General features: G+C 36.7%; 1 protein-coding gene across 1 annotated transcript in view; it reads left to right on the forward strand.

Annotated features, from left to right (window-relative positions):
- The window catches only part of ACP3 (acid phosphatase 3), a gene marked incomplete at its 3' end in the record, with an annotated part of 41447 nt that extends 20074 nt beyond the window's left edge, over positions 1–21373 (forward strand). Inside the window, exons 11-21 of the mRNA XM_079301886.1 lie at positions 3391–3557; positions 9062–9157; positions 11110–11196; positions 12088–12240; positions 14764–14862; positions 15324–15428; positions 16412–16544; positions 17824–17906; positions 19606–19712; positions 20281–20450; positions 21255–21373. Coding sequence (XP_079158012.1) covers positions 3391–3557; positions 9062–9157; positions 11110–11196; positions 12088–12240; positions 14764–14862; positions 15324–15428; positions 16412–16544; positions 17824–17906; positions 19606–19712; positions 20281–20450; positions 21255–21373 — 1319 coding nt within the window. The remainder of the gene's footprint in view (positions 1–3390; positions 3558–9061; positions 9158–11109; positions 11197–12087; positions 12241–14763; positions 14863–15323; positions 15429–16411; positions 16545–17823; positions 17907–19605; positions 19713–20280; positions 20451–21254) is intronic.
- Between the last annotated feature and the right edge of the window lie 2807 nt (positions 21374–24180).

Below are 24180 nucleotides of genomic sequence, written 5' to 3' on the forward strand. Positions count from 1 at the left end.
AATTTTGTGCTGCCTGGATGCCTGGACTATCATTTTTGTTAATTTCATCACCTCCATTTCTCTTTGGGTTATTTACTGAGCTGGTTGACTATGAAAAATGAATGAAAAAACCCCAAACAACCCAAACTCTGATCAAATTAATTAACTAATTTAGATTTGTTTCATGGTAGTACTAGAAGGGGGTTTCCTTCTTTTTATTTAATGTTCATAGTACATACCTAAGATGTGGCAGGCACAAGTTCAAATCCCTCCTTTAACACCTCTTCCAGAAAATAAAATCGCTGCCAAACTGCAGAGCTTCAGAGGGGAAAGATAAGAGGAATAGTGTTTCCTGTCTCTTTCTTATTTGCTGTTCACTAATTTGCAAATACCTGCAAATTAGGTTTCCCTCATCTCAGGCAAACATCTTAAACTCATAAGATCAAGAAGAAATTATCTGAGTGTCCTGTAAACCGGTGCATATTACAAACTTGGGACAATGGAGACATTATTAGAAGACAGTGAATAGACAGTGAGTAGACACCTTCTTTCACCCCTCCCCCCCACCTCGACCTGCCTTAAATTAGTGACTTTGGGTTTATGTCATTTTTTCTGTAGTGTAAGATACAAGTTCATGTTCTGTGAGCAGTACAAATAAGTGAATTATTTCTGTCACAAATTAACTCCCTTGTTCCTTCCCATTCCCCACAATTTGGTGAAAACACCCCCACACAGGACTGTGAGACAGTCTTGTTTTCCTCATGTTTCAGAATGGTGCTTGGAAAATGTGTCACTTTGTTTACTGAAACAAAATCTTTTATTTTCTTTCAGTTTTTCAGCTTAAAAGAATAGCTTGGGAAAAAAAAAAAAAAAATATTGAAGATAAATCCAAACCATGCTAAATGCTGATCTGCGCATGCAGCCAGTAGCAGGATCTGAGCTGTTTCCCTGTGTGAGCAGCCTGGTACACCAGTGCTGTTTCATACCTGGTGCTTTGACTGCAGTGACTTCCACCCTTTCAGGTGTGAGGTTGTGCTCCACCAGCAGTGGTTACCTCAGGTAACCCTTGTGTACAATAAAGCACAGGTTCTTTTGCAACCAGCCACTTCAAAGCAAATCAAGGCTTCAGCAAGCCTTTAAGATAGGTACATGCACTTAAAATTTATAATTGTGTTTAATTCTACTTAATGCCATCGTGTCATAATTAGAACTTATCACAATAAGCCAAATTAACATAATCATGATTTAAATTGTTTAGGTTCACTTGCATTATAATGCTTCAACAACCATAAATAGATTAAGAAGGACCTTTTAAAATTATTATTTTGAAGCAACTTTTCCTGAAAAGTGCCAGGATTTAGTTGCTGCAGAATATGAGGAGTTTATACCTCCCAAATGCCCAGTAGAAAGGCAAAGAATTTTTTTTTAAAAGAAATGTGCTACCAACATACTTACAGTCTGCATACAGGATTCCTACATGACTCTGTCTTAGCCAGTATGGCACATAAATGGGGCACTTTTTTTTTTTTGGAATGTGCAGACATTTACTTAAGTTGTTGTGGTACCTATTCTTTTGAGCACAAAATATTCTCCCTAACAAAGTATACATGCCAAGAGAAGAGTGAAACAAAAAAAAATCACTACAACTTACCATATGCTTGGTCTTGTGTTGAAGTATCATTTTTAAGAGACATTAGCAGAGATTTTCTATAAAATGTCATTATCATATATTTTTAAACATTCTTGAATGACCCCATCCAGAATCACCCCCTCACCCCACCTCACCCCTCAAAAATTGAGATCAGGTCCTAAAGTGAAGTTATTAGAACGGTTTCACATTAGGGAGACTTCAGTGGTCACAGTCACTCATTAGTGAAACACAATGATCTTATAAAAACTAGTCAGTTATGAATTTCATGGTAAGGTCATAAGAAGGATAAGAAAAGGTTCCAACAGCCAACAGTGGTCCTTGATCAAAGAGCTCAATAACCACCCATTACATAGATTAAAAAATTAGGACATACATTCTTGAGTTTTCAGACATAGTAGTGTCTTCTAAGAGTCTATTTTATGACCTACACTCTTAAATAATGGAGGAAGATGATCAGCTGATGTTTGTTTTCAGAATGACAACATATTACATATTTATGAAGGATAGATTGCTCTCATACCCCTTCTGCATAGGCAAAAACCATTCCAGGAGAGATCAAAAGGAAGGGTGGGGACATAACAGTGCAGGAAGAAAGAAGTCCAACTGCTGAAAACTGGAAATGGACTGAGAAGACAGGCAGGAAAGTTTGGGATCTGCCATACTCCTCCCATCCACTCCCATCCATCAGGAAAAGTGGATACATAAGGAAATTCACAAAACTCAGAGGAGAGAATACCTGATGCTTAGTGAGCTTTAGGGCCCTAAAGATGGAATTTCTGGTAAGTAGTAAGACACCTACTGTAGAAAATACTGCTGCAGAGAGCTCAGCAGAAGACTCTGAGACAGGTTTGGATATGATAGGAATGGAATGACAATGCAAGAAGGACCTAAAGTTTAAGCATTTAAAGAACTCTACTTATAAATTTTTGCAAACTAATTCATTACTCAAAAATGGTTATGAAATCAAGTCTACAGGTATTGTTCTTATTTTATAGAGAGGAAGTCAGCAGAGAAAAGCTGAGCAACCTCCTCAAAGCCACTGAGCTAGCGTCAGAAAGAGTGCTTTTAATCAGTAACAATAAAAATGTGAGATCCGGGGCTTGTTCACAATAAATTTCTTAAAGATTTGAGGCCAAAAAAGATGTCAACAAGGAGTTCCAAAGGGGAAGTGTAGGAATACTCCAAGGGAAAAGAAAAATAACATAGACAAATTGAAGAGAAAATAACTGCCCAGCAAGGATCTTAAAGAACATACTTGTTACAAGATTTTTTCAAGTATTTTATCAGAGGGACTGGCAATTTTAACCTACATGAAATGTTTTAAATAAGGATTCTGGTTTCACAAGGATCATGTGGAAGAGGGGAAAAAAAGGGAGGGTGAGGAAGCTGAAAAGTGGACTACCTGAGCAGCAAAGAGAAACAGTATTGCCTGGCTCTTGGTTCTGAGCTCATCCTTGTGGCCATGTTATAGTTTGGAAAAATTCCAAGCACCGAGAAGTCGAAAGAGAGCAGGTAGGTAGAAACATTAGGAATACTTAGCAATTCCTTTGTATTTTAACTTCATCTTCACATTCTAAAAGAGAAAAGTATTACAGGAAAAAAAGGATCTGAATTATGATTTGATTAAAAAGAATGTAAACAGCAATTTGAAAACAAAGGGCGATGCAATTTGTTGCGTAGTCACACAACATTCCTCTTGGATTTGAAATGCACCAGAGGCAGTTCCACCCCTTCTGAAAGTGCAGCCTGACGTCTCGCAGTTCAGCCTGAGAAGCTGCTGGAGCTGCAAAGTCTTCTTTCATCTTCTGTCAGGATGGGTGTGATACAGCTTCCCAACTTGTCTAGGATCCTGTGTTTTTCTTTTCACATTATTCTCATTCTGCTTCAACAGACTGCTGCAGCACGAGAACTGAAGTTTGTGGTTGTAGTAAGTAGATTTGTTCTCTGTTTTGTTGTGGGGAGTACAGGGACAGAATTATGTGTATGTTGAATCAGACAAGGTGTACAGTTTCTTCGCCTGTCTTCAAAGTTAGAATTAAGTACTGCTGCTCTTTTGCTTACTGAGTTTAAGGATGTTACCTAAAGAAAGATGAAAATGTCTCTAGTTATTAGAATTTTCCTCTCCTAATCTCCAGATATTATTTCAAGATAAATGACTTTGTGGTAGATGCATAGTGCAGAGGAGTTAAGAGATGAAAAGTCCACATTTACCTATTCTTCCTCAGTTTAGCTGTCACTCCAATGCATAGTGTGAGAGCTGGTGATTATGGACTACCTCTTCTATGCTTGGAAGCTGAAGCTTATGATGTTACAGAAGTTACCACACATAAACACAAAAAAATATATATTTTCCATTTCACAATAACTGAATTGCCACAGCAGTACACTGAGAATATAGAAATGGACAGGCATTTTTGAGTAGAGATTTGAGAGACATGTTGCATTAATTTCAGTAAGGCTGAAAACAGACTGTAATAATTCTTCTGCTGGGCCACTTCTTATTTCAAAGTATCTAAACACTACTTCAGTCACTTTCTCAAATACCTCTAGAAAAAGAGACATTAATTCAATGTAATTCTTTCAATTATGAAGGTTGAACCATAGTCTTTTTCATTCTTATTTTTTTAAAAGGTATAATGATAAAGAATAGTTAGTTCAAAGGAGTATTTTCTACACACAATTGAGGGGATTGGAATGAACTTTTGAGAACAGGCAGTTTAAGATCTTCTCCTTCAGCCTTTCTCTGTTGGAGACAGTATGTGTGCATACAGGTACGAGGCAAAAGTACTGTGTCCAAAACATATCATCTGACTCTGGATAAAGCACTTCATGTGTAGCCATCTATGGGCTGCATTGTGCATGCTCAGCTTGGAAGAAAGCCAGAGTGCACAGGAAAAACCAGTTCCTATTCCTGCTGAGACAGCACAATAGCAGGGACCTGACACTAATTCCAGTAACATTCTGTGTACATAAATATATTTACATGTTTTTTCAATGATAGCAGGAAGAACTGGACACACAGATGAAAACAGGTAGACAGCAAGAATTGGAGCATTAACTCCTTGAAAATAATGAGTTTTTTATTGATTTGTAGCTGTTACTGTGTTTTGAGAAAAATGGTTTTCAGAAAGTTACTGGAAATATTTACCATTATGGAGATAGAGGCTTCTTATCCACAGTCATGTGCTTACCATAACTGTGCAGCCACCTAACAAAAAAAAAAAAGAAAACCAAAACAAAAAAACCAAACCCAAAAATATCCCCCAAACATTTTCTAAGGTAAGCATTAAATTAGTAGGTAAATTTCACTTAAGCTGTCTTTCTTTTAATCCTGTTACTTTTGCTTAGGCTGACCAATCACATAAAACATTACAATAGGTTTAATCTTATCACAAGACACATCGCTTTTCTCAAGGCATGGCTTTTTCTATGCTCTATTGAATTTTGCCTTCTGAACTCACTGATTGAATTTTCATAGAAACAGAATTGCTACTATAAGTAAATAGCATAGGAACTGGCCCCAGAATATATATCACTGATATAATGGGATATAATGAGGGTATTGCTACAGTGGAGGTAAGGCTAAAAGGCATCTCTCTGACATGCTTCAGTAGCCATTGTCCACCTGTAAGTTATTATGTTTTCACCTGGGAGTACTTATTGTGAAATTTGTCATAATGACTTTTTAAAACTTCCTTAGCAGAACAGCTCAATATAAAATACATCAGCAGGGGAGAAGAAACACATAGATGTTCACTTTTGCTCACTTCTAGAATTGTGCTGTGCCTGGGAAGGTGCCTCACTCTCTCCTCACTGGTTCCAATTTTGTGGTGATTCTGTGTGTTTTGATTATTGGCCAGAAGCCCTTTTCTCTGAAAAGCTTTAATTCAAGCTGATTTATCAAAACACTTTAAATTGCTTTGCTTACATGTCAACATTAGCTTTTACCGTAATACCTGTGCACTGAATTTAAGATTAAAGGCAGGATTTAAAGAACTTGGACTTTAAATATAAAGAAAGAAGAAAATAGGACATATGTAGGACAATCGGGCACCTAAGTATAAATGAAAGACTGATTTATTGCCTCTGTTTAAAGAAGTTCTGACCTGGCCCTTCTGCCTCTACACACAGACACACTCATTTCGCCTGTCATATATACAAAGACATTTCTGAGGCACTGTGGTTTCATCGTGTCTTTCTTGTTGTAACTCAGGATAGGAAGCATTGAGTGTGATTTGTCCCATCAAGCCAGGCCCTCTGAAACCTTGACTAAACACGCTCACTATTTCTACACCTCTGGTTTCCCTGAACTGGCAGCATGATGGTTTCACTTCACCATTGTTTCTTCATTCCTATTGCTGGCTTCAAAGTAAGGAATGTGTTTGAAGTTAAGTCAAAGAGGCTGCAAAAGGCTCACTATTACTCAGAGACAGATACTTCACCATAATTCATGGCATTTCTAAATGAAGATGTTATCTATACATGTGTATGCTAGACATGCCATATTCTCTGTGCACCCCCTCCCCTGCCCCAGTTTGTCTCCAATATGATTTTCCACCTGACAACAATGGAAGAAAATGCTGGCCAAAGCCAGAGTTCTGTGACCATTTTTACATGAAGTGATCATGCTAACAAAGTCACCAAGAGTGAACAGATGAAGCAAGACACCAAATCAGATTCACATTGTATCAGAGTGGGAGGAGAGGGTAATGGATTTGGTTATTATCCACCTACTGCTTTTGAGAACTGAGGTAAGCACTTCAAAAGGAGTGCCAAAATTAATATACTAAACTGATCTGCTTTGCTCTTCTTGTGTACATTTCCCTTACTATCCTTTCCTTCTTGATGTCTAGTTTCTTTTCACTTTTTATAATGCATCCTTGCTCCTCTTCTCTCACTCTGCCATGTTCTGTCTCCTGAAAGGTCAGGAAGGCAATCTGTAGGCCAGGAGTAATAAATGCTGCAGCACACATATTTCTAAATTAATTTGAAGGATCAACTAATTTTTAACAAAGTTGAAATTATGAGTGTTGAAAAACATATTGATGAGTAAGGCATGATTTGTAGGGATACACTTTATTTTCCTATCAGATGTTCTAAAAAAAATAAGATCTAGCTGAGAGTGAACAAGTTAGTCTTTCAGGTGAAGTGGTTGTTCATATAGTCATTGTTTCATTTGCAGATGAAGCACAATCATTTTCAGAAGTAGCAATGAGGTTTGAGCACATAGAAAAACCAGTTGGCTAAGAAGCTTTGTCCAACAATTCCTAAAAATGGGGTTCTGCTTTTTTAAGTGTTTGTTCCCTTCTTGCTGCTTCCAGCTTAGCGTTCATATCATATTTATGTGACTCTGTGCAATGAAGGTGCAGAAATACGAACAAGGAGCTGAATTATTTCCTATTTTGTGTGGACTTAAAGAAAATGTGCTTCTTTTTAGAAGAGCACACCCTCTACTCTTTCACTTTCTTAAGGTTACAAAGAAACAAAATATTTTTTATTTATATCTCCTGCTCATATATTCAATATATCTTCTGATCTTAATATTTTTGCACACTAATCAGATAAAATGCTACTGTGCTCTGGCTTATTGAAAGCTTTTAGCAGATATATTGTAATTGGGAGTTTAACCTTCTTTCTTGACACAGGTACCAGCTCATCCAGAAAAACAAATGAATCCTACCTGACACCTATGTACATCAGCATACAGAAATGAGCAGTAATACAAAAGTCCTTCTCACTCATTTTTCTTGCTCAACTGAATCAGCCACCAGAAAATGTAGCTCTTTATTTGTTCTCCTGCACACTACAGGTGCACCGAGAAATTGTTATAGAGAACAAACTGTGATTCCAAATTAGTAAGAAAAGAGATATAAAGAGGATTAAAAACTGCACAGAGAAAGAAAAAAACAAACAAATTTGATGATGAGGATGAAAATCCTCCTTGATTTGCTGCAAAATATTCATTTCAGGTTGGCCACATAGTGAAATTCAACTAGCAAAACAAAAAAACATAGTAAGCAGTCTTGTACATTTTCAAATAGTAGCTTACACCTTAGCAGACTTTGTTGTGTATTGTAGAAAATGAACAGAAGGAGAAATCCAATAACATTTGCCTTTAATGGACAATATTTTCCATCTCTGAAGTACCTGCTCTAGCACAAGTTTGCATGCATTAGTAGAGAAGGCTGATGGAAAGGGTGTGTGCTGTAATTAAAACATTAAGTCACACTGCTGATGTTTACTTTGAAAAATATAAACATGAAGCACCTCCCAGTGGGAGTGGCAAACTAACTAGTGTGTACATCTCTCTCTGATGTCTGGGCAAGAATGATGTGGCTTAATGAGGAAACAGAGAGTATTAATTATAAACAAGTTATATACCACTGAGGTATTAGGGCATAAATGTAATTTTATTAATAAATATACCATGCTGCTACATAGTAATTTTATTGTGCTAAATCAGGAATGAAGTTGGTGATGGGGACATTGATAAGCAAAGGTAACTTTTCCAATAATTTGGATCAGCATCCTGAAAGGTGGTCTGGAGCCCTGTGAATTTGTATTCTAGAATTTCCTTTCATGTGAAACTCCTGTGGATTTAAGTGTTTTAAGCCCAAGTAGCATGTGCTTAGAGGGGATAATTCAGTTTTTCAAAACCATTTAATCTAGGGCTGTGATTTCCTTTGTATGCTGGAATAAAAATACAAAGAAGTTCATTTAATTTTTCTGATTAAAAATCATATGATTGAATGTGTCACACTAATACTCACCATGCTGATGTGTCCAGGATAGCAAAGCAACAAAACTCTTTGCTCTCACTGAATTTGATAGAAATAAAATCCTACAGACTTTAAAAAATACTTTTATATATGCATATAAAAGTATTAAAAAATTAAGAATTAGTAAGCTAACAATGTAAATGTTTGCATTCTTTCATCTTTATATTTTAGGATGATTGAGAAATGGAGCATAAGATTCAGGTGTATATAGAATTACTTTCAAAGATACTGCTATGAAAAAACAGTTATGAAAAATGTCATGTATCTCTGACAAAATAATTAAATACTAATCTAAGTACAACAGTAATTGGTTTAATATTCAAAAGTGCTGAGTTTCCAAAATTCAATCATATTTCCTGTCTAGATGCCTAGCTGTGAATCCAATCCCAAAACTAACATCTTGGGTGATTAGTCCTATGTTCTAGGAGGAAGACTCTTCAGGCTTATCCCCACCTAATTCCTATATAACTATACATATTATTGATTGTAAAGAATATATTCATATCCTACTTGATCAGGTTTCTGCAGACTCTTCGATATTTTCATTTGAAAAGTTACACTGGAAGTATAATGTATGGTTGACTTTTAGTCAGATAAGAAGGGAGTGTTAACAGTAATGAACTCAAGGGGTTTTTGTTTTTTACATTTCCAGCTTTTCCGACACGGTGACCGAACACCAATTGTAAACTTTCCAACTGATCTACACAAAGAAAGCGAATGGCCCCAGGGATTTGGACAACTCACCAAGGTATGCTGACTTTCTTAGAAGAGCTTAAAAATGTTGCTGAAAGAGGAAGTGGGAAGATGTTTTTTGTATGTGTCTCAAAAGCATTAGCAAATCTCAGGTTGTGATGGTTACTATTGCCAAATACTAATACCAGGAATTCATAAACATTTTTGCAATGTTACTCATTAAGCAATTGTTAAATTGAAATCTTCTTCATCATAGCTTTATAATTACCTTCCTAAAAGCAACAGCTTCTTGATAGCATGCCTGCATTCAAATAAATGGCAAGTTTAAACACTGTACTGTTAACATTGAAAAAGTTCTAATGACCATTAAGTTCTGAGCCCTGTGACAGGGCAAAGGCAAAGACACCAGCCCACCAAGTCTAGTGAGGAGTCCACATCTCATCATTGGACTGACAACCAGCAAGTCACAAAGCAAGAGAAAACTTGCCTCAGAAAGTTGCTTCTGGGGACCACATGTCTTCTAACAAGGGCACCTGCAGTCCAGAGTTTCACTAGAATGCACTGAACCTACATGTTCTTCTGGCATTTCAACCTCAAGCCTTAGCCCTTTGACTGTGTTTGACATATGAAGCTCTGGCACAAAAAGAAGACAAAGCATTTCCTAATAACACTTTGTCATGGTACAGAAGTATGAAACAGTTCGGTGTTTAATGTTTGAAAGGGGGCTTTATAGATCTGTAAAATTCAGATGCTGAAACAATGCATTACTATTTTATCACTAGCTTGTGTATTAAGAAGATATTTCTGCTTTGCCATTTATGGAGAATTTTTTGCTATTTTGCTATCTTTTTAGCAATAGTATTAGGAATTTACTTCTCTGACAGGTAGAAATTAAAAAGTTCAGCTCAGGCTTCAGAAATTAGTAACAGAAAAGACAGTGTGCAACCTAAGACAACTGCAGGCACACCAAGGCAAAGATGAAAAAAAGCTGCTTAAGGCATGAAATATAAGCCATAAATTTATAAGGCTGAACAAATAACAGAGCAGTGACAATGATAAATACTAGGCTGTCAATCATCCTCTCAGCAGTCACTAAATGACATACATTGTAAAGGACAATGTTGATCAGTGTCTACAGATCTACAGCAATGTGGAAATAGTATTTATATAGAATCAGGGGAATTGCCTTTCTGCAGCAGATGTTGAAATCTTAGCATTTCAGGACATACAATTTCTTCATAGATATAAGTGAATATTTCTGTTAAAAATTCTAGATCACCTGCAACATACACAGTGGTTCTGGTTTTGGCTGAGAGAGAGCTGGTATAGGGCTCTGCTTTAGATTTGTGCTGAAAACAGTGCTGATAATGCAGAGGTATTTTTGTTACTGCTGATCAGGGTTTACACAGATTCAAGGGCTTTTCTGCTTCTTGTACCACCCCGAGTTTGTCTGGGGGTGCACAAGAAGTAGGGAGGGGATACAGCTGGGACAGGACATCTCCACTGACCAAAGAGATCTACTGTACCATATGATGCCATGCTTAGCATATAAAACTGAGTGAAGAAAGAGGAAGGGGCAGACATTCAACTTGATGTTGTTTGTTTTCCCAAGTAATTGGGATGGAACTTTCCTGGAGGCTTAATGCCTGCCTCTCCATGGGAAGTGGTGAATAAATTCCTTTTTCTGCATTGTTTGCACGTGTGGCTTTTGCTTTGCATATCAAATTGTCTTCAAACCCTTGAGTTTTCCCACTTTTACTCTCCCTGATTTCACCAGGAGGGAGTGAGTGAGTGAGTGAGTGAGTGAGTGAGTGAGTGAGTGAGTGAGTGAGTGAGTAGCTGGGGTTAAACCACGATAACAGTGTGTTATACAAATAGTTACTGATCACTTAAAAGTTGACCACTGAAGAAAAAAAAAATACAAAAGAAGATTATAGAAAAGATACTTCTGCATTCAAAGTCTCAAGTGACCTTAATATCATAGTCACCCATATGCTTTCCTTACAGACTGGAATGCAGCAGCTATTTGAACTTGGACAGTACATGAGGAAACGATATTCCAGCTTCTTGAACAGCACATACAACCGGCAAGAGGTACAGTGCAGATCTGTCTGCAGCACATTTCTCTGGCATAGCACAACTATGGACTTATAAAAGCACATTATCTTATTAATTTGATTAATGGAGAAATCAAGGTAATAGAAGAACATTTTTGCAAGGTAAAAACACAGAATGAAGTCTAATTTTCATCTCTTACATTCTGTTTGGGTCTTTCACAATCTAATTTTCCCAAACTGAACAGCTCCAGGATCAATGAGTTGGGAATTTATAGAGTGACCATTTTTGTTTTACCCTGTTGAAAGATAAATACCTATTCAGTCATGTGAAGGGCCATGCTTGCATACTTCCTCTTGAAACAGAGAGATCAGGCAGCTGCTTGGATGTGCTTATCCAGTATAGATCCATTGTGGGGAAGATACCTCTAACATTTTGTCTGTATAGGAGGCATGCATTATGGGAAGATATGAAAGACCTTTGCTATGCTGCCAAGAGAAGTTTATATTTTTGAGTGCTTTAACATTCCTGAGCTATCACTGATTAATCATAGAATAATTTAGATGGGAAAATACCTTTATGAATTTCAAGTCCAACTTTAACATGTCCACCACTAAATCACATCCCCATGTCTACATGTATCAAATTCCTCTGAATCTCAAAACATAGAGAACATCCTTCTTTTAAATCATGCTTTCTTATTCTTTCAGTTCAGTCTGAGGGTTAGATTACAAATTAAAAGATGTCTTGGCAATTCCATTTGTGAAACTGAAGTAGGGCCCTTGAAAGCTGAGTTACAGTATCATTCTTTTGACTTTATGCAAAAATATAAAACTAAAAACAAAAATCAGTATTGACAAGTTGGGTAAAATTTCCCTATTATTATATAGTTTTCATTCTATCTTTAATTCTTTGCCATTTTATTTCCAGTTTTACATCCAAAGTACAGATTATGATCGCACCATTATGAGTGCCCAGTCATATCTTTCTGGCCTCTTTCCACCAACTAGCAGCCAAATTTGGAACCCTGAGCTTCTCTGGCAACCCATTCCAGTTCATATTTTTCAAAAAACAACAGAGCAGGTGAGTATTGGCTAGAAGCATTCTATTAAGTCTTAATCTCTCACAGAAGCAAAAGAACAGAAAAAAGGAAAATAGCTAAAAACCATTTTTTAAGCTTATTGAATTCTATATAATAGAAAATATCCAATGCAGCTACTGGCTGACAAGTATGTCATAGGTCAACTGTAATAGCTACATAAAAATCCTCCTTCCATAGCTGCAGAATACCTGAATTGTCATACTAGCATACATACTCTACTATTTTCTCCAAGGTTATTTCTTCTGACCAGAACACTTTTGGACATTATTCTAGGGAATTTGCCCTAAATTTTTATAGGAAACTAGTGCTTTTCTAAACACCACTCAACTAGGCAGACATTGTCTCTTTGTCAAGTTTGTTCCATAGTTTATTCAAGGAATTGAATTTTCACCAGCCACTGTAATGACCTCAAAATTATTACCTTCCTTTTGTGGTAGCACTTGGGCATTCTAATTACAGGCAAGGGCTCTTTTATGCTCTGTGCTACAGAAACATTTAATGAAACCCTAGCACTTCTCTGGCAGATCATAGGAGTAGACCTACCTGAATAATAGGACCTGTAGAAATTTTACTGCATGTAGCTCTCTTTGGCTGACTCAGGTTTAGATTTTAATTTCACTTGCTCTTGTGACAAAGACCATGTAAGGAACAGTGTGGCCAACAAGAATAAAAAGCTATTGAGGGTAATAACAGAAAGCCTCATTTACTTTTGGCTATGAGGACAGAGGTTGACTTTAAGGAAACAAATAGGGTACAAACCCCCTATTACATAACTGCACATCACCAGCATCAGAGGATGGACTCACTCATTAGGGGGCTGCCACACCTGTCTCCCTTTGATGTTGCTCCACTCTTGGAGACCATGCTTGAAAACAGGTACAGAGAGAAAGGGTTCCCACAGACAGGATTAGGCAACCTGTGATTCAGCCAGAAACCCTGTTCCTAAACAGAAAAGAACCGTGTCACTGTTATTTAAAAGCAGGACACCAAAGGAAGTTCTTTCACTAGAAGACCAGAAGTGCATCAAAGTGGTCAGTGCTTTGGCCATATAATACCTCAAAGCCCTTAGGGGAACCACAGTGCAATGAAATAACCTGTTTGAGGAAGGCAAGCTCATTTGTAGGAGTCTCTAGTGCCTCATCACTTCTGTGGCTGCTTCAGAAGTGGGTATTAATGCTTCTCTCAAACACACCTCTGCAGCAACACAGAATGCCTTTACAATGCAAACCACCTGGAAAAAAACGTTCTCTTGGTAAACCAAGCAGATGTTTGAAGGTATTTTCTAGCCCCAAGCAACACAAAGTGGGAAACTGAAGCCAGGCACAGTCTTATAAAAAAACATAATCACAGTTTATTTTTAAGCCACTGAGATTTATCAAGATTTGACAGGCAACAGTACTGAGTACTGCTAAATGAAGCCAAAGGGAGTGGCTTAATTAATAACACCTAGAGAGGGATAATTAAGACGTACAGCAAGAGAAACATTTGTTATTGTGTAATTAAACAACATTCCTCAGTTTCATATTGCAACTTTGAGCTTTTGTCCTCCAGCATGCTGATGTTACAGAAAAATTGCACCCTTGGAAATTTATCCAAGTGAAAGTGAGCTAGGGTCAGTTGGTGGCTGCTGCCAGCTTCCCACTGGACACATGCTGGAAGTTCAGTCTATTAATGTTATAGGATAATATTAGTGCTGGGTTAAAAATATTCTAGTGATGTGATACAAAATGCTGAACCAGCACAAGTTTATTTTCTTCACCATGGCTTTTCACTGACATTTTATGCTGTATCAGGTATCATTTGTCTTCTGGCAATTGATATAAACAATACTTGCCACTGCTCAGTTTGAAGGAAGCATGTATTTACATGTTGTTCAGATCAAATATGTACTAGCATGTGACCTCATAATGCACACACTCAGAGTAATCAAAAGTACCTCTAAAGAAGAACAAAGCCCTTAGGCTCACAGCTTTTTGATATTTTAGGAGAACAATTTGTCAGTCTTGATTCAAGTTCTGTCTATTAAGTGGTACATAAAATGCTTACAATAATCCACTGATTATCTCCAAAGAGATGAGACCTGGGTGTGTAGATGGAGAAGCAATTCAGGTTCCAGTATCAGGAGGAGTTAAGTTACATCCAGGGGAATGCAAAAAAATAAGAGGGAAATTGTAGCTTTTTAAAATTTCTTATCATGGACCCTGACCCATTTCTCAAAGCAATCCCCTGACAGATATGTGCAATTTCCTTTTGCCAAAATCCGTTAAATTGAGAGAAATCAAGCTATCGGACACAAGTAGCCATTGAAAAGCCAAGTTACCATAGTATATCACCTATGTTAACTGAATTCATGATTAAGGTACCCAAACAAACAATTAATGAGTAGGTCTAGCACAGCCATGAATCTGTCTAAAAAATATTACACCATTAATCTCAGCAAGAGAAAAAACAGAGGGGTGTTGATAATTTTTGAACTATCCTAAGTTTTACTTTTCATGTTTCAGAGGCTGAATTTTCCTCTTCCCAACTGTCCCCGTTTTGATGAACTTCAGCATGAAACACAAACATCTAAAGAATTTCAAAATAGAATACAACCATACATGGTAAGAGGAAAAACAAACAAACAAAAAAGTGCCAAACTCAAGAAGTGAGTAAAAAGAAGGTAACTAAGTTATAGAAGTTATGGAATTACAATTTTTCCTTTTGTTTAAATGCAAAAAACAAATTGAAAAAAATTTAACCCCTGTTTAAATTCAATATTAGAGAAAGGTTTTTTGCTCAGAGGGTGGTCAGGCACTGAACAGGCTCCCCAGGGAAGTGGTCACAGCACCAAAGCTGACAGAGTTCAAGAAGCATTTGAACAATGCTCTTGGGCACATGGTGCAATTCTTAGTGATGTCATGTGCAGGGCCAGGAGCTGGACTGAATGATCCTTACTGCTCACTTCAAACTCAGATTATTCTGTGAATATTCTGTGTAAAGGCTAGGTGTTAGTGAATCTATCTCATGCATGTTCCATATGTGTTGAGCATTTGTGGTATACTCTTCACTTTTTTCCCCACAGGACTTTTTACAAACAATGGCAGTTAACACAGGATTTGAACTGAATCACCTTAAAATATTGGACAATTTCCAGCTCTGGAATACCTATGATACTCTACATTGTGAGGTAATAATAAATCAATAGATGCTGGGGAAGAATATAACTCCAACTTCAGATTTTAAGTAAACCATAGCAATGTGTTTTCACAGGAATGAGTTGTATTCCCTCCTACTTTTTTTTTTTTTTTTTAATATTTGAATTTAAGTTATATTTTACTGCTTTGGTAAAACATAACTGAAAAAAAATGGTCTACAGCTTGAGAGACTGTAATTTCCATTTCATGTTCTAAGAACTGTTGCCATTTCCATTATTCCCTTTTTCTCCTTCCCAACATGATGCTATAGAATTGTTCAGCATGATGGCTATAATATATTTGCGATTTTTAACAGAGAAATGAAATCATTAGCTTTAAACTATCAACAGGTAAACATCAAAATACTGAAGATTTTGAACTTGAGAGGTCATGAAAGATTTATCAGTTAAAAATTTTTGAGATGCTGATTGCTACCAGGTAAAAAAGCTCGAACTAGTCCCAAGCATTGGGTTAATACCATTTGGCCCCAGTCATTATCATCAGTGCATGAAGGATTTTGAACATATCCTCTACAAACTGAGGTATTTAAACATGATAAGACACTGTTACATGACTGGAGAGTGTCACTTGTCTCTAGCTGCCCAGTGATAGAACTGGTATGTGAACAACTGTATGGAAAGGCAATAAAAAATGAGATATTTATAACCTGAAGACACAGAGTAAGGAAGACATATATCTGCAATATTTCCCACCAAAAACATATCTCTATAGCAAGAGCACATTATACATACAAGGAATCTCCTTCACACAGGTGCTCCTGCTCAGCCCATTCACTCACTTCAGGCTGATCCTCATTCCCACAAAATGTGTTTCAGGGCATGCTCTGGAGTAAAACCACTGTGCAAGGAATTGTAGGACAGCCTCAGAAAGTCTAAACTAAGTAGTGTGAGGGTAGATGATAGGATGATGGAAAGCAGTGAATTATAAATATTCCTTTGTTTTCCTTTATCACTAGGGTATTCACAATTACACTCTCCCTGTATGGGCCACTGCAGATGTAATCAACAAGATGGAAAAACTGGCAGAATTGTCTTTACTGTCATTATTTGGGGTTTACAAAACAGAAGAGAAATCACGACTTCAAGGAGGTAAATCAAAAATTGAATAGCTCTAAGAAAAGAGGAGATAATGCAACATCCTGTCACTTCACTATTGCAAAATTATTCTAATCGTTGATTTGCAACTATGGACATTGGATGCTGTATTAAGTATTTAAATATGTAGTGAACACTGGCACTTGCATGGATAAAGTACTGCAACAAGGTGTAAAAATGGTTATGGTCATTACTTATAGTAGGTCAGATTAAATTGTTTCTCCAACATTTCTTCTAATTTGTTTCCTGTTCTTTGTTTTTTCTTTGATATACTGGTTATACATTGTGTCAAAACACTGGTAACACATTTATAGCTCTCTGAGTGATACAAAGCTGCTCCAAAACAGTCTGATCAGATTAGAAAATGGGAGATTCCAGTTACATCTATGCTACAAGAACTGGGAGCTACTGCTTAGCTCCAAAACTGGGGCACATAGACTGTGCTGCACATTCTGACACTACTTCAGGACACAACCCAGGAATTTATCCTATGATTCCCAGATATCCATGAGCAGGAAATCCAAACAAACGAGCTTGAATATTTGCAGGCTGGAACATCTGAGGCTAGGCTTTCTAATGCACCTACTCTGCAGCCTGGATCTGGGTAAAGAATTATCAGCAGATCCATCACCTAGGCATACACATAGCTGGATCACATATATAGTCATTCCAGGCTCCAATCTGCATTAAAGCCCAGAGCTGGATGATGACTATATCACACGGTCAGGACTATTCATCTACTGTTCACTGGCATACCAGTTACATCCTGTTTCCTTAGAATGATATAAACTGTACTTCACAGAATTCCTGTTGCCCTCACCCATTGGCTTCAGAATACCTTAGGGCTGGATAAGAAGTACAAAAGAGCTTTGGAGAAAACAAAGAATATATATTGTGTAACTTGTTGAAAGCAAATAGTTAAAATATTTCTTTGTCATGTAGAGGGGAAGAGACCAGCACAGTTGTCATTATTCCAACACTACAAACAAAGAAAACACGGATGGAGAGATCCCGGCATAACAGAACTGGAAGTGTCCCCAGTTCTCAGGATGATTTCCTGTAAATCCTGCTTCTTCACTTGACCTGGATGAATGAATCATATATTTCTCCTCTGTAATAGTTTCTCTGTAGTTAAAAAATTGTAGTAAACTAAAAAAATGAGAATGAGGCCTGGGTAGATGTCTTATATTTGATACTCAAAATATTTTGTCCCTTTTTTTCCATTCAAATGTTACACTTTCATTTTCCACTTCCTTTTTTTCCATCTTTTTAGGTGTCCTTGTGAATATTATTTTAAACAGTATTAAACAAGCTGTCAATTCTTCAACACCAAGAAAAATGGAGGTCTACTCTGCAGTGAGTATTTTCATCTTTCAAAAATCTTGCTTTGATTTAGCAGTAAATTAAGTTAAATGAAAGGATAATACAATACAGTTTAATTCTGTTGACAAGCTGAACATCAGCCAGCACAACAACACAGTATAGGCATGGGTCTCACTTCAGTTTTAGTTAAATTATATTTGGCAAAGGAAATTATATATTTTATCATTCATTATTCCTACAACCTAATGATGCAGCTTCTATGAGTTGCATCTTTCCTGAAGTGCTCCAAAGATACTGGCACACAGCAGAACTTCAGCTCTACCTCCAAACCTCTCCTCTGTGGGTTCTTTTCTATTACTACAATTATTATTTTATTTATTTTAGAGGGTGAAGAGGGCCACTTTCATTAGGCCAAAGTCTGTTTAGCTCATTCATTATTCTGTCTCTAGCAAGAAGGCAGGGATGAATGTGAGAATAAAACCAACAGAGAGTGACAAAATCTTCTAGAATCTGTCTTGGGGACTTCCTGAGAATTTGTCCCTGTGTTTAGTATCTCTTGTAAGACTGTCTTCCATCAACTTGCCTAATAACTTTTTAAATGCATTTATACTTTTGGACTGAAACATCCTGTGACACTGACTTGTGTGTTAAAGAAAAAAAAGTACTACCTCTTTTATTCACTTTTTCTGGATCGCTAATGAATTTACTATTTTCTGTCACTCCTCTTCCATATTTCCTTTTCCATAACAGAGTCCTACACTAATTAATCTTTTCTCCTACAGAAACTACTTCATACTTCAAAACTACTTGATACTTCAAATCTTTCTCACTGTCTTTACTACATGATTCTAGTACTATCATGTTCTTTTTGAAAAGGAAAGATCAGTACCTCCAGATTTTTAATTTCTGCTTTAATCTCCTGAGTTCAAGTATACTGTTATTTTTGAAACTGATCAGCCTAAAAATTTCCAGAACCTGAGTAATAATTAAACCATAGCTGCTAGACTACGTTATAAATAGGTCTAGCAGATATATATATGTGTATGTATATATGTATATATCTAAAGATGCTTGCAATTTATGCACCAAAATGTTTGGACTTCCTGCCTTCAGCTCCTCTTCCTATGATGCCCGCAAAAGCAGGGATAATGGGTAGGTAAAGAAACTGTATGTGGGTGGGTAACTGATCCCATAAAAATAGAAGCCAAACCGAGACTTCATTGTATGAATCCAAACAGAAGGAACAATTGGAAACATTCTGAAGTGGAAGCAAGGAGATTAGTCTTTGCACACAACTATTTGTCTGATATACTACCTGGAAAAAAAGGACTTATACCTTCACTTGAAATGGACTAGATTATTCTACTTTGCATTGCCTTAATCTGATCTTGGAGCAAAAACACTACCGAAGGAAGGAAAAGAGAAAATGGACTGAAAAGCTAGATTAATACTCAAACCACATCTTGCTTTTCCTCAATATGTCTCCAAAGTCCTGCCATATGGCATAAGACACATACTGCAGGAACTCTTTGGAAATGCCTCCTGCTGTCTGTAGTAATCAGTTAACATGTTTTACCCAATGGTGGATATACTGAACACATTTTATGGTCAAATATACATAGGTTTTCTTTTATCTTGATTTCTACTCCCTCTCTACTCTTGTCTCATAACTCTGGATGAATGATAATTGACTTAATTGACTGTAAAGGATGAATTTTTCTTTCTCCAATAGCATGATACCACAGTTGGGGCCCTCCAGATTGCTCTCAATATTTTCAATGGAAAACTGCCACCATATGCTGCATGTCAGTTTTTTGAACTCTACAAAGAAAGCAATGGGCAAGTATCTTCTTATCTATGCAAGAAAGAGCGTTTAGAATTTGTTACCCTCTTCCCCAAAACCATTTTTCTCTCAAATATTGTGAGAAGGTACGATTTTGATTTAAACAGATACATCACTGACCAGCCCATAGGCACAAAGTCATATTAAAAGTAGGAAAAATTGCATTTTATGGATGTGCATGTGTACTTTCAAAGACAGGAAGAAGAGGTAAAACAAGCCTTACAAGAGGGAAAAAAATTATGAAATACCTTTTCCTAATTCTTCAGATGATAGCAAGAACATTTCCAAGACATAATTCCCACAGTAAGCCAATTGGCTTAGAAGAACTCAGTGCTGGTTCCATTCAGGAAGCCTTCCGGACATTCTCAGCTGACTGTTGATCTGTGCAGTTAAATAACCAGGTTTGGCAAAGTGGGCATTGCAGATGATTTCCACAAAGCCTCCACTCTTGGAGAACAGGTTCTAGAGTAGGATGTTAGAGCCTATTTCAAATATGTTGTCTCACAGCAGGAAACCTTCTACTTAAGAACCATTCTTAAAAAACTTTTCAATGTTGTTAATCAGGCAATATAGCATCGAAATGCATTATCGGAACGACACTTCAAAGGATCCTTATCTCCTCACTTTGCCAGGGTGCACCTCTTCTTGCCCACTTGAGAAGTTTGCTGAACTAGTTTCTCCTGTGATTACAGAAAACTGGTCAAAAGAATGTGGGAAGAAAGACAAAATGAAAGGTAGTGTAACAGTTCCGTATTTTCCACATAATACATGGAGGCAGATATTTTATCAGTGGGTCTGAAATTTGTACCTTTCACACAATTAATAGATTTCCATTTCAGTGTGGGGCAGATTTACTATGGACAAGGAATGTCAGTTTAAATTAAATGAGCATATTCAAAAAGGAGTTGCCTAAAGGCTGTCATCAAAACTAAATCTCCACTTGTTGAAAGTATCTTAGAGAAGTACAGATGTGGGGTCTATATGAGGGTCCTGTTCATGTTCACACAAGACTTTCTGCAAATGCAAAGCAAAAATGGCTTGCAAATGCATGGTAAGATTTGTGCATCTGTATTTCTGCAGTTGTACTGAGTGCAGCTGATCTATGATCTACTAAGAGCTGAGAGCTGATAACCTCTTCCTACCAGAATATTATTTCTGGGACAGAGGAGAAGAGCAAGGCAATACATGTTATTTTTCAATAGTCCTGTTATTTCCTCTGTCCTGCCTAGATTGGCCATTTTGCTGATTCCAAATGAAACTATTTTTCTTTTTTCATTAACTACACACAGTCTCTTCTGCCGTATGGAAACCTGGGGATAAGACTTACCTATGCAATTTACAGCATAGGTAATTAATTTATAACTTTCTAGGATTGAAGAATATGTTCTTATGTCGCATATGTCAGTAAATGCGATCTTGCCAGAAACAATGTATATATATGTAATTAGACTGTTAGCTTTGCATATAAAATGGTATATATATATATATATATGTGTCTTTCATTAACTCCCTTTTAATTTATTTTTTGTTCTTCACAGATATTTTTATCGGATTTAATGTTGCTGTTGGCTTATTGTCCATTTTTAACCTTGTGCTGCTCTACCTCCTTTATCACTATGGTCTCTGCAGGCGCAGAAACAACTACCAAGACATTTAAAGTGGAGGTAATAAAAAGTAAGAAAGAGCAGCTAGACATCAAGGAATACTTGAAGTTGCTGATATCCATCAGTTTGCTCTGGTCAAAATAATCTCCAATGCATATTCAATAAACTTGAACAGCTCAGGTATCCGTGGCCTAGCTCCTAAAATCCTACACATCTGCAGTGAGAAATACTGTAGAAATACATTAGTCTAGGAACTACTGGATGAATGGAATTATTCCAATTTATGTCTTTATTCTTCTACTACTATTAATAAGCCTTACATCAACCAGTGGGGTAAAGGAATACTATTGACTATGTTTTTTTTATATTGCCTATTACCATCTAGCCCTCTGCTGCTCAACAAGTCTTTCTGCAAAACTGCATTCTGTAATATTTGCTTTACTTCCTATAAATGGCTATTTTGTTGATGCACAGGAAAATAGTTTTAGTGAGCAGAAGTTGCAATTACTGTATGAAAAAGACTCATACCAGCATTTGGACATACTGTTCCTGCATTTATTCATGCAAAATAAGTTTTAACCTAGGCCTTCAGCTAATGAAAGTCTTCAGCCTGCTTTTTAAAGGAGTTACACCTCTGTAGCTCTCTCTGAAACCAGTAGAACTGGGATAATCTCTGTCCCATATCCAGGCATCAGTCAAGAAGCTTAGTGCAACAGCATCTTGGTCAGTGTCTGCAACTTCAGTAATATGGATAAGTAAATATATTAAAATCTATTCTCTGTTACTTCACTGTTTTCTTATTTTTCTGACCTCCCAGTCATAAATGATCCTTTCCCCTGCATTTATTTGAGCCACTCTTAGAATAATTCCTCAAGCTATTACTCTCTTCATTATCTTTTATTTTAAATTACAATAACTCCTTTAACTCCTTGCTCTGTTCACAATCCTATATGTTTGAAAGATGTACACAAAAAGTAAGAAAAAAACGAATCTGCTTTTTGTATGTTGATATTTTCTGTGCAATATATTTTGTTTAGATTGTAAGCTTCTAATGCCAGGGAATGTGTTTCTGTAACTGCTCTTGAGTGCCACAAACTATATGCATAATAAGCACTGATATTGCTGTATAAAATCCTACTTACTGTTATATGTTTCAAGACTGAATCAATACTTTTTCATCCTGTAGTCCTGCAGATGATACTGTGAATTATAACACCATGGAGAAGACTCTTTAAAAATTAAGACAACCATACAAACAGGTGCCAGCAGCAGGGTCAGCCCAACAGATATAATGTGCTCAAGCTAATGTGTCCTGCTGAGATTCAGAAAGAGAGAAAACTGAGGGATGGAGCTGCTTAGCTAAGATATAACATCACAGCAATATGAATACATTGCTTCTGGACTGACTTCCACCCACATTCTGTGGGTAGCAACCTGGAGCCCAGGAGCCTCAGTAAGCTATCACTGAGATAGTGATCTAGAGATCAGCCTGCTCAGTATTACAGCTGAAATGTGATATCATAATATATAGTGATATTAAATACCATGTATTAAATAGCCTAAGTCAAAGTAACAAATGCTTGTGGGAATATCCACTTCCCAAACTTTGCATTTCTTGCAATAACTTCAGCTACTGAAGTGTCCACTTTTTGAAAATTATTTCTCACTCAGTAAAAAGTTTTAGTATCCATGACATTTCCATTTTATCTAGTTTAGAAAATATCATGATCAACTGGTGGAGTCTTATATGTTCAGGATTTCATTGTAAAACAAGGTGATGCAAAGCTGTCAAAAAGATGAAAGGCTGTCCCTAAATCAGATGGTGTAGATGTACAAGCTTCAGTTTGTAACTAGTCATTTTGATCCTAATGCAAGAACTTGAAGGAATATCTATATTGCAGTCAAATGTATTAAAGCAGCTCTAGGAAACAAGCCTGAGCTGGCTTGGTTACTATTAGAAGCATAGTCACAGTGGGAGAAGCTTCAGAATAAACTGCAAAACTCATTGTGGCTCGTGTATGTATATATAAATACATATATAAATATTATATATATATATATATATATATATATATATATATATATATATATATATATGTATGTATGTATATATACAGTCAGTGGTTACCTGATCCTGAGCCCTGCATTAGCACAGTGATAATGCTGCTGGTACCCACTTAAGGATAAATTGTGTTTTTTATTAGAGGAAGTCAGATGCTTGAGAAATGAAGATGTATTGACTGATAATGTGCAGTAAGAACCAATTTTGAAATATTAGAAAATCAGTCGATTGCACTCCTCAAGAAGCAGAATGGGATGTGCTTTTCAAAGATTACTTCTTACAAAAAGAAGCAGATTCAGACAGAAAGTAAAATGTGAAGTGTCTGAGATCTTGTCTGGTTTATACTGCTTAAGTCTAAGCTGTAACAAAGAATTTCAAAAGATAAGGCAATTCTTATTGAAACATGAGCTGTCAGGAAGGAGTTTTATTGTAGAGACACCTTTCTGCTAACAGATAGTCATACTTGAAATGCATATGCACTTTTAGAAAGGATCCAGTGAACATGAGTTACAGAGAATGTAATGACAGGTTCAGATGATGTAACTTCAGAATTAATGAGGGTACATTAGATGTAATATCTCAGTAAAGTAGGCCCTGAATCTCACTTGCAAGAAAGATGTTTTGTCTTGCTTTGTTTAAACCAAGTAAAATTTCCCAGTGGAGTAAAAGGTTGTACATGTAGACAAGTTCATAGCTTTTTTATTTTTTCAGCCATATTTGCAATTTGCTCAATATAATCTACAGACTGTTTGTGATTGGAAAATATCTTGTCTCCAAGCAACTTGTGGCACTGCAATA

Source organism: Erithacus rubecula (assembly GCF_903797595.1).
Source record: "Erithacus rubecula genome assembly, chromosome: 3".
Taxonomy (NCBI): domain Eukaryota; kingdom Metazoa; phylum Chordata; class Aves; order Passeriformes; family Muscicapidae; genus Erithacus; species Erithacus rubecula.